At 36.7% G+C, this 12179-nt stretch overlaps 1 protein-coding gene across 1 annotated transcript in view; it reads left to right on the top strand.

Moving 5' to 3' along the window:
• The window catches only part of LOC105553056 (threonine aspartase 1-like), a 92726-nt gene that overhangs the window by 53267 nt on the left and 27280 nt on the right, over nucleotides 1-12179 (top strand). The window contains exon 4 of the mRNA XM_011998984.1: nucleotides 10755-10828. Coding sequence (XP_011854374.1) covers nucleotides 10755-10828 — 74 coding nt within the window. The remainder of the gene's footprint in view (nucleotides 1-10754; nucleotides 10829-12179) is intronic.

Here is a 12179-nt window from a genome sequence, read left to right as displayed (position 1 = left end):
CAGTGAATATGGAGATCAATGAGAAACACATTCCATATATTTAAGAAAAATCTTAAACAATTCAGGGTAGGAGGCATATGGGCTCTTAGAGGTTAAAAAAAAGGCTGTGTATTTAGCCAGTGGCGTTTGTGCCAAGCTTGTGTTGGAGTTCTTCATCCTAAACAGATCTGAGGCCCACAATTCATCCAGAGCCTGATTATGTGATGAGCACACATGGGAATTGTTACCTTGCCATTAAGTTAGCCCCACCTTACCCGGAGAATAACTTCAGGTTCTTTCCTATCGACAGATGTGTTCGTAATGCTGATAATTAACTTTCGTACATGATACTGCTTCCATTTGTGCAGCTACCCTTTTATCCAGTTTTGTTTTCATCTTTTACTATGAAATGTTTCATATATTTTTAAAAGAAGGACATAATAAATTTGTAAGTTATAAAGGACAATAATAAAATGAACACCTGTGGACCTGCCACCCAGCCTAAGAAATTGCCCATTACCCATATGTTTGAAGCCCCATGTGGGCCTCTCTGATCTTACTACTGTGCTTTCTCCCCATCCTTTACTTTGTGTTTACCCCCTGCTTTTCCTGAAAGCTTTTTTCACACTTTTGTGTATCTCTAAATAATACATTGTTTAGTTTTCCTTGATTTTAAACTTTATATAAATGGTATATCATCATATGATTTATTTTATGAAAATTTTTGCATGTTCTCACATAATTACCTGAAAGGATAAGGAGTTATCTTATCATTGTAGACATAGCTCTATCAAATCAAACTGTTTTACTGTGGCCAATTAGAACTTAAATGCAGTGTTTTTCTCCCTCTTTTCAGAATAGGCAAAGTTCTTTATCGAGTGCTTTGTTTTGTTGCTGTTACCAAAGTATGCTGTGGTTTCAAAATAAAAAATGTTAAATTGAATTGGTGCTTCCTGGAACATTAAAAAGATAAAAGGTTATTTTACTGTAAGTTAAAATTCCAAACCGCCTTTTGGTTTTACTGGTATTAAAAATTTGGCGAGCACATATAAACACACATACTTCAAAGGAGCTTCATTCTTAGGGCACCAGCAATATCACTTATTTCCATTACATGGCACACGCCACAGTGAGCACTTATGACTAGGCGTTTCTGCTGGGCTCACATGATCATAAAAATAACCGTCAAAGAGGAGGCAAATTAGCTTTTAGGCTGGTAGTGGGAAAAGAGGTACTTATAGATGTTTGTCTGATGTGAATAACTTTATCTTAAAAATGGTTTTAAAACTTTGTTCTACGTGACAGTCCATTGTCATGGTTGGAAGCTCATTTCTTTAGTGCCTCAGCAATGTTTTGGAATTGTTACATCTTCACTGTAGTGAAGATATCTCTTAAGAGATAAGCCACATTTTAGTTCTTATTTAAGGATCAGGTGGAAAGAAAAACATTAAGTAACTTAGATGCAAGGTGAATAAGGTAGACATGATATTTAAACTTTTCAACGATGAAGAGTAGCATTAATCTGATGAAGTAGTGCTCTGAGATTAATATTTTCAGAATTAGTTTTGGTTTTATAATACAAAGATGTTGATTGCAAGTATCTATAATCTGCCACTTTGTTTATACCAGAACTTTCTTTCCTTTAAATCATGAACGTATCTATATACATTGTATCACTAATATACTCTGAATAATGGAAATAGATTTTCATCTGTAATTTTCTTTTCCATCATGAGAAGTATAGTTCTAGCGATTATCTTGCCAAGAATTGTTGTTTTTTGGCTCAGAAAGTTTTCCATCTGAAATATAGAATACAAACATTTATGAATAGAATTCTAGTGACTATGTAATTCTTATTACACTCAGGAAATTTTATAGTCAGTTTCATCTGCTCCAAGGGTAATAGAGTTTACCATGAAATAAATCCTAAAAAAGTATTTGTTGAATGAATAAAACTGTGTTTTAATAAAACTTGTTTTACTGAATGGTTTTGTGTTCACCAGAGAACTTCCAAGTCCCAACCAAGTGGCCCACTGTTTCCAGCAGCTTCTAATACAATAAAAGGATAAAACAGGAAGATAACTGAAGTGTCCTCCAGGGCTTGTGTTACTATTTGACCCACATCGTCCTCTTTTCAGTCAGCATCCTTCATTATTTAGTCTCGAACAAATCTGAACAAGCCTTGGAAAGAGGGAATGATTATTTTCTTGGCTTAGTGTAACCAGGATTCTATAGAACTCAATCCCCATTGCTCCCAAGACAGTTAAGTGGTGAAAGTTTTTCAGGGAAGCATGCCAAGTCAAAGTTTCTTCACGGCCATAATGGGACATGCATTATATGAGTCTTAAGGATTCTATGTCAAGACAGTAAAGAGTCTTTGCATTTTTTTTTTTTTTCCCTAAAGATAAACCTCCTACTGGTTATAAAGACCCTAACAACCAGGGGCAAAAATCTACAGCTATAAGAGGAGGCTGTGTTATTTACAGTGCCTCATTCTTCCCATTTAAAAAATGAATTTCTCTTTATTCAATAAGGAGTAACTTAAATACTGTGCAGAATGGCGTAGGGCGTGCCATTTGACCTAAGGCTCAGGAGTGACAGCTTACTTGGCAACTGCCCAGCCCAAGACAGTTCTGATTTTAGAGTTCTCTTTTCCTTGCAAGCCAGTCTGGGATGTGAAGCCAAGCACAGAGGTTTTAAGTGGGTGTGGGAGCCAGTGCAGCTGGGGGTTGTTAACAACAATTGGAGGACAATATATGTATATATATCTTTAAAGAGGAGGAGAGTGGCTGATGACTTCTTTCTGGTCAGAAAAATGAATCCATTTGGATAGAAAAAACTTACTTGCAACCTGGTAAGGAAACTGTTTTGTCTGACTTAATTTAAACAGGGTGATATGTGGATGATTTTGAAAGAGAAGTATCCTAGGGGAAACATCATGAGATAAGTAGCTTATAGCTCTTTTAACCCATAAAGCTGGTGATTTAAATGCCACTAGGAGGCAAAGCCTTGCATTGGGGATTAAGGGCTGCTTTATATAGCAGAGCTCCACCAAGACTGAAGTCGTACCACTGTTGGGCATATACATTTACTTGTTCCAAATTCTTAAATACAACTTTCTGGAAAGCCTAGCTTCTAAAATTAAGTACAAATACATCGTGAAGGTTCTTATAATGCAATTAATCCATCATTGATGAAGTGCACACGTACAGCTCATCTCTGTCTAAGCCATTGTCCAATGTTGAAACAGGATCAATAGTGTGTACCTTTTCTCACATTGCATTTGTATGACATGATATGTTAAGAAGCCACTCGTTGGAGAATTCTGCCAAATCTGTGTCCATGTTTCACATGTTGAACCTACTCAGGAACTTATTTTAGTGTGTTGTTAATGTTTTCTGATGAGAATCTTTTCATGGTCTGGACATTTCTAGAAGTCCCACAAATCCCTGGGCTTTGGCCTTCTAAAGAACCTAAGCATTTTTCAATCAGTAGTTGAGGTTATAAACAGTTACTAGTCACTACCAAAGGAAAATGGTAATTACTGAAAGGCTAGAAGCTTCTCTAGATGGAAATAAGCTTGAGCTTGACCACACCAAGACTGTTATAGCCAGTGCTTTCACAGGCTCAGATGTGTCACTTCAGGCCACTCATTTACCCTGCATGTTGCCTGAGTTCATGGTCTCCCTCATGTAATAATTATACCTTGAAAAATTCCAGGGCTATGAAGTAGCGTTTCCCAGGTTTGCTGTATTATTAGAATTATCTTTTAATACTCTTACCATAAACTTCAATTTTCAGTATATGGAAGAATTTCAGATTAAGTACTCAAAATCAGGAGATACATTATAGACTCCCAGATATCACTGATGGTAAATGCTACTTTTTTTTTTCCTCGCTCTGTTGCTTGCCCAGGCTGGAGTGCAGTGGCATGATCTCAGCTCACTGCAAGCTCCGCCTCCCGGGTTCACGCCCTTCTCCTGCCTCAGCCCCCGCCCCGAATAGCTGGAACTATAGGCGCCTGCCACCATGCCCAGCTAATTTTTTGTATTTTTAGTAGAGATGGGGTTTCACTGTGTTAGCCAGGATGGTCTCGATCTCCTGAACTTGTGATCCACCCGCCTCGGCCTCCCAAAGTGCTGGGATTACAGGCATGAGCCGCCGTGCCTGGCCAGTAAATGCCACTCTTTTACTGAAATTGTAAATTTTTATGTGTAACCATATGTGAGCAAACTTTGTACTACTCTTTGCTGAGTTTTAATTATAATTTATATTTAATTTATTTATATATTATATAATATATATAATTTATTTATATGTAAATTAAATATAATTTAATTATGAATTAGGACTTAACTAACAATACATTTGGTGTATTTGTGAGTAAACTTTACTCACAAATGTCTCTATTTATTTTTAAAAAACTTATAATGATTTTGACCTTTTAAAATTTCTGATGGAAAAGCAGCTTGAGGAAGTTGTCAGGTACAGTGTGTGTTTTGTTCTATTTGTTTTGATTGCTCTTCGAACATAGCAGGTTTTGCCTTAAGTATATGTGTTCAGTGTAAATTTTCAGTAGGGGCTTCTTCATGCCCCATCCTAAGATTTGCTTATGTTTTAGATAATCATGAGACAAGAAACAAATTGGAAGATTTAGACTAGTTTCACATCATGATAATATATTCTAATGAAGGACAATTAAAATATATGGTAAGATCAGAACGTCGTCATCTAAACAGGTAAGAAGTTCTTCATAGATATCGTAGATTAACCAGGTAATCAAGATTTTTAGAGGCATTAAAAAATAGGAAATATATGAAAACAGGATAAATTCAGAAGTTTCAGAAGGTGGTGAAAAATAGATTGCCCTTCACTCAAGTTCCTTACTCAACTAGTTCCCTCTACAGGAGCAACCATTGCTGCCAGTTCCTAAGATACTTTTCCAGAGAGACCCTGTGTACTTACAAGCATGTTCATACATGATCCTCTTTTATTTTATTTCACAAAAATGGCAGCACCATCTCTATACATTATTCTCCACCATACCTTTTTTTTTAGCCAAACTATCTTGTAGATTGGTGTTTTTTTCAAACTGTAGCATGTCACATTAATGAGCTCTAAATCAATTTAGTGAGTCAGAAGCAGAATTTTTAAAAAGCAATAAGTAGACTATAAAGAACACATTAGAAGAGAGCAATACATTGCAAGTAGAAGAGCAATTATTACTTTGTGAAATTTTAGTTATAAATAGATGTGTGTAGTAAATGACAATGTGTGAGTTTTTTTTGTTGTTGTTGTTTGTTTTGATTTGGTTTTGGATTTTACTGTGGTTTGTGATCAAAAAGTTTGAAAAACAGTGTAGTTGGTTCCATATCATCCATGTAGAGCTTCCTCATTTGTTTTTAATTGTTACATAGTGTTTCATTGTATACAGTACCATAGTTATACATATGTCCAATAGGCAATTAATTGGTTTCCAGTTTCTTGCTAATTAAAGCTACTTTGATGAAGATTCTTATAAATATGTTATCATATATGTATAAGGGCATATCTGTGGAATAAATATCTAGAAATAGACTTGCTAGGTCAAAGGGTGTGTAATTTTGATAAATAAAGTCAATCCTCAGTTATTCCTGGATTCTGTATTTGTTAATTTGCCTACTTGCTAACATTTATTTGTAATACACGAATCAGCATTTCAGCACTCTCATAGTCACTTGTGGACATGCGTGAAGTGGTAAACATTTTGAGTCACCGGATGTCCACATTCCCAGCTGAAGTGAACAAGACAATGTTCTGCCTTCCTGTTTCAGATCTTGTACTACAAATGTGTCCATTTTGTGGTCTATTTTGTGCCATGTTTTCCACATTTTTGCACTTTTTAATGATGATTTTGCCATTTAAAATTGTACCAAGCATAGTGCTGAAGTGCTGTCTGGTGTTTCAGAGTGCGAGAAGGTGGTAGTGTCTTGTGAGGGAAAACGTACATTTTGGATAAGCTTCATTTAGGCAGAAATTATAGTGCTATTAGTGGCGAATTCATTGTTAATGAATCAACAATACGATACACCCAAATAAAAGAAGAGGAAACTCACTGATCTGTATGTGATGCTGCTGCAGAAGGTGCTAAAGTAACATCTATATATGCAGCAATGGAAAAGATGGAAAAGCAGCTAAATTAGTGGATTCATGGAATGATGACCAATAAAAAAAGCATAGAGGATAGCATTGTTGCGTAATTTGAAAGCCAAAGAAATTTATGGGCGTGTTACCCAGCATCAGGAAAACGTTAAACTCTTCTTGGCTAGTGTTTATGCATATAATTATTTGCAAATAAATAAATAAATATTTTTAAAAGATTAAACAGAAACACATATAAAATAAGGTTATTTGTGGATACGCTGTTAAAAATGTTTTGACCAGAGATTTGCAGGAACCTAGCCCTGTGTTTTCCCTACCTGTAGTGGCTCATTTGTTTGCTAATTCAGTGTTCATCAACATTATAGAACATAATTACCACAGATTAAGAGAATGTTCTTCCAGACGGCCATGCTCCCACAATTGCTGTATGAATCTGCTCTTTTCTCCACTCCCAGCTAACACAATGTTGTTTCAAACTTTTTGATATCTGAAACCTGGTAGTCTGATAATAGTCTGAAACCTGAATAACGGTATCTTGTGATTTTAATTTGCATTTCTTTTAGTATGAGTAATGTAGACTATCTTTTCATGTTTTAGAGCCATTCATATTCCCTTTTGTTCATATCCTTTTTGCATTTTCTTTGGATATTTGTCTCATTGATTTGTAGGGGATCTTTATATATTAAGAAAATTAGCCTTTTATGCTATGAATTACAAATATTTCCCCAAATTTGTCATTCATCTCTTGACTTGAATGGCAAAAACAAACACTATAAACAGGCCAGGCAAGGTGGCCCATTCCTGTAATCCCAGCACTTTGAAAAGCTGAGGTGGGCGGATCACCTGAGGTTAAGAGTTCAAAACCAGCCTGGCTGACATGGTGAAACCCCGTCTCTACTGAAAATACAAAAATTAGCTGGGCATAAGAATCGAGAATCACTTGAACCTGGGAGGTGGAGGCTGTAGTGAGCTCAGATTGTACCACTGCACTCCAGCCTAGGTGACAGAGTAAAACTCTGTTTTTAAAAAAAAAAAAAAAAAAAGAAAGAAAGCACTATAAATATTTTTTAACTAGTCAAATATATTGATCTTGGCCATCTTTTATGGTCTCTGGGTTTCGTTATGGTTTAAAAGCTTTCCTTAAGAGAGATTTAAAATGTTTTAAGAGTTGTGTTTGGTGTTTGTGTTTGATGTTTCGTGTCTTTTGGTGTTTGTAAGGAATTTAGTCTTCTTAATGTGTAACAAGTATAAATCCTTATACTTGCTACACACTTATAAATACTTAAACTGAGTAGATTTTAGAGTAATATAACAATGAAATACCACAGGCTTTGTGATTCCAGAGTCCGGCTTGAAATCCAGTCTGTGCGCCTAGTAAAATGACTTAAGCCATACTGCTTCCCTTCTCTGAGCCTCAGGTTCCCCATCTCTGCTTTGCTGAGTTCTGCTATGAAAGAGAATGCCTGGCACATCATAGATTCTCAGTGTTAGCTCCTCCTTGTCCTACTTCCCTGAAGTCTTCCACTAAGAAATAATTTGTTACATTAACTTGCATTATGCATGTACTACAAGTAATGAAATAATTTCTCTTTAAAAGTGTTTTGTAATTTAAATCCTAGACAATTTCTTCTGATATTTTAAAGCTAGCATGAATTAATGACTGATAACTGGTTTGAATTGTCATTATTAAAAAATGTGTCAGTACAATGCTTTGCCTTTTACTGGCGGATGGGATAAATGTTTGTGAAAACAGTGAAGAATGAATTTTTAGACATGGAGTTATTTTCTTTAAAAACTCCTAAACACTATATCTAGAAATCTTATTGAAAACTATTCGTATAAAAATAATTATTGAATGAAGGTAATCAGTGTACCCTAATTTATCCTCTTTTGTAAGTCTAAATTTTTATGTTTATTCCATTTTTTGAAAGCAGACTACATTTATAGGGAGAATAATACATTTAAAAATCATTAAAATGATCTTTAAAAAATAAAGGGTAATGTCTTTATCCTTTGCTCTCATGGTCATATTGGCTATATTTTTATGATTTTTCTTGGCTAATTCCTGAGAAGTTGCCCCCTTAATATTTGGGGCATGAGGAAAAGGTGCAGTTTTAGAAATGCTTTAGCTTTGCATTTGAATAAAATTTATTGTCACTACTCTAGGAAACTTCGGTAAGACTTGAGTGCCTTTCCTCTGTTAGGCAAGTTAGACTATCCCAGACCTTGCTCTGGATGTCAAGATTTTTGAAGTTCAAAGCAGATGTGTGTGGATGAAAAAACATCTGGTGAAGAGAACTTGCTTCGTTGCATGACACTTTTCCTGCACTCTTCAGTGGAGCGTCTGTTGAGCAGGTTGGCAGGTTTGATAACTAATTAATGATGAGGAATGAGCCATGTAGCTGAGGAACTCCATTTTGCCCCTTACTGTCTCTTTCTTCCCCATATGTCTGGCAAAGCCTTCAGAGGCTAGGATCATGGATCACACAGTTGGGTCTCAACTCAAACACTTCTCTCCAGGCTTAACTAGCTTAGAGATATAAACAGATGGATGGCCTGGGGGACAGGGTTTAGTGTTGAGCAATGCCGTTTTATTATCAGGGACTTTTGAAATTTTTATTGGAGTGCATTACAACTTTAAAAATGCCTTTGAAAACTCCGAATTTTGATGCTATGTACTTGAATGTGACAGAGCTTTGTGAGCATCCCTGGATGTTTGTAGTTTTCTTTTTGTAACTTTTTATTTAGGTATAATTTTACATATACAGAAAAGTTGCAAGAATAGTGCAAGGGACACCAATGATTCCTTTTCCCAGATTCAACCAGTGTTTTCCTTTTCTTCCATTTGTTTTCCCATCCTCGCACACTCCTCCCTCTACGCGCACACAAGCACGCGCATACACACATACACACAAACAAGTAAGTGCATTTTTTCCCCTGAACTATTTGAGAGTGAATTGGAGACATCAGGCTCCTTTATTCCTAATACTTTCGTGAGTATTTCTTAAGATCAAGGCCATTCTACTAAATAATCACAGTACAGTTATCAAAGTCATGGCTTTTAGTATTGATATAACACTACTGTCTAACTCACAGTCCCTTTTCCAACTTTATCAACTGTCTCCATAATGTCCCTTACAACATCCCCCCCCACCACCGAGTCCAGGGTACAATCCAGGATGACACATTGTGTTGAGTTGTCATGCCTTCTTTAAACAGGAAGTTTCGCAACTTTGTGTTTTCTGACTTTGGCATTTTTGAAGAATTCAAACCAGTTATTTAGTAGAGTGTTGCTATTTCAAGTCTGTTTGATGTTTCCTCATTCAATTCTGGTTATGCATTTTTGTCAGGAATACCAAATACCACAGAAGTGTTCTGTCTCAAGGTATCTTATCAAAAGGCACATGGTGCTGATTTGTGCCTTAATTGGTGGTGTTAGCTTTGTTCATTGAGTTAAGTTGGAGTCCATCAAGTGTTTCCACAGTGAACTAACAGTTTTTCCTGTTATAAGGTTTTTTGGAGAGATACTTTGAAGCTATTTAAATAGCCCGTCCCTCTTCAGATTTCCACCTGCTAGTTTTAGCAACCATTATTTTCTAACTCTGTTATTTTTTCTATACTTATTAGTTGGCATTCTGCTGAAGGAAGAGCTTTGTCTTCTCCTCCATTTATTTGTTTGGATCAGTATGGGCTCATTGGTTCCTACTTTGTTCAGTGGTTGTAACTCATTACTCTCATTATTTATTTTGACAGGCACAGATTTTTGCCGGTAAGAGCCCTTCGAGTTGACCCCTGGGTCTTTTTGATAAGTCTCCTTTACTCTTTGAGCATTTCCTTACTTTTCTGGTACAACAAGATGTTCCAGATTCACTTTATGTTTTCTCTGCCCCAGCTCTGGCAGGGACATTTTTCCAAAGAATCCTGGTTCTTTTTTTTTGTAGAGAATGGTATTTAGAAATTAAGGGCCGGGTGCAGTGGCTCATGCCTGTAATCTCAGCACTTTGGGAGGCCAAGGCAGGTGGATCACCTAAGGTCAGGAGTTCGAGACCAGTCTGGCCAACATGGTGAAACCCCGTCTCTACTAAAAATACAAAATTAGCTGGGTGTGGTGGCACATGCCTGTAATCCCAGCTACTCAGGAGGCTGAGGCAGGAGAATCACTTGAACCCAGGAGGCAGAGTCTGTAGTGAGCTGGGATTGGACCATTGCACTCCGGCTTCGACAACAAGAGCAAAACTCCATCTCAATAAAAATAGAATTTAAGATGTGTGTGTGTGCGTGCGCGTGTTTTAAAAGAAACCACACTATGGAATATTACATTTACTAAATCACTGTATACCGTATATATGAATGTGTGTGAGCATTTAATGTTACAAGAGTCAAACAGAAGAGCATTTATTTTACATGTAATAATCATAAGTTTTGACAGGAAAGAAATACATTTTTCATTTCACAGTAAATGGCATTACACAGTTTTAGTGATAAATCATCTTGACATTTATGAAGGAGCAAATGGAAAGTGGGAAACTGAGTGTGTTAAATATAAAGCTATCTTTAACTGTTCTATTAAAAAGCAAAGATTTATTTTCCATCTGTGATCTGAATGTGCCTATTTGTGTTCTCTTTTACGGCAGTGGAATTTCTGTGGAGCCACACGACGGAGAGCATGTGTGTTGGATATATGTCAGCCCAGGATGGGAAAGCCAAGGTAAGCGGGAAAAAACTGGGTCATAACCTGAAAACCTTGTAGCCATCGCACAAACCTCTAACCAGCTAAGTTGATGTGGATGAATTTTTTCAGCTTTTCTTGGGCAGTAGCTCTATGATCTTTATAAGAATCTGAATAAGAACAGTTAACAATGCTAACAGCTCCAGAGAAAACTAGCATATCTATTTTGCTTTTGGTGACACAGCAAGGGAGCATTAGGAAAAGCCTGCCCACTTTCCCTTACAGCTCCCAGCTTCTTCCTTTTTGCCCATTGTGAATAAGTAGAAAAGAGGAAACTGGGATTTGGGAAGAGAAAATGAGAGTGAAGCTGATGAGTTGGCATAGATGGATGATTGCAGATGGATGATTCTGCAAGGAGTGTTGGAATAAAGGAAACTGAGTCAAACAAGCTTTGACCCATCCTGAATGTTTAATGGCACAGGTGGCTGACATGCTTGCAAGTGTGACCCGTCTGATCTTTCAGTGTGTTCTGTCATGCCCTGACATGGTGTCTCCGTGGGCAGAATCAAAGGTCTTTGTCCATGTGCCACATGCCCGTGGCACTCATCCCTCAGTGAGTTACGGTAATCACATAGGCATCCACATCCCTCAGTGAGTTACGGTAATCACATAGGCATCCACGTACCGTCTCTGGAGTTGCTTGGCTTCCCTGGACTCATGATGGTTGAGCCTGGAGTAAGCAACTTGATTTGTGGGTTTTATTTTATATTGGCCTCATGTTCTTCTTGTTCATAAATTTTTTAGAAACAGCTGTGGCCTGTGATGTTTACTTGGCATTAAAGTCCCTCAGTTCTAAAGCTGTGAAGCTGTGCAGCCTTGTTTTTAAAGGAAATGATTTATTTTGCACATTTTGACATATAAAATAGGAAAACTTCTGATATGAACTGTCTGATACAAATTGAATCATAGATAAAGGATAAATATAATAAAGAACACTTTATTGCTTATTTGTCATGTAATACCCATCCCGACTGTCCTTTGTATATTATCCAGCCAGACTGTAGTTCCACAGAACTTTTGTGAGTAGTATAAAGAACATTTATTCAGACAAGGATTGGCTTATATTGTGAAAATATTACTGAGATCCACCCTCCCCCTTTGCTTCACCTTCACCTGGTACAATATTCATATTGTGTTAGTAGACCTATTTCCTAAGAGAATACGTAAAAGATTGCTTTGTTTCATAATTTATATAGAACGGAAATACAATTACCTGTTTTAAAGGTGATTTAAGGGTTTAGAACAGCACTAATAGAATTTTGTGTGATGTAAACATTTTATATCTCTGTTTTCCAACAGGGAAGCTACTAGCCACATGTGGTTATTGAGC

Source organism: Mandrillus leucophaeus, unplaced genomic scaffold (genome assembly GCF_000951045.1).
Source record: "Mandrillus leucophaeus isolate KB7577 unplaced genomic scaffold, Mleu.le_1.0 Scaffold116, whole genome shotgun sequence".
Taxonomy (NCBI): Eukaryota; Metazoa; Chordata; class Mammalia; order Primates; family Cercopithecidae; genus Mandrillus; species Mandrillus leucophaeus.
Note: the sequence above shows the minus strand (reverse complement) of the source record. Positions and strands in the feature narration are given on the sequence as shown.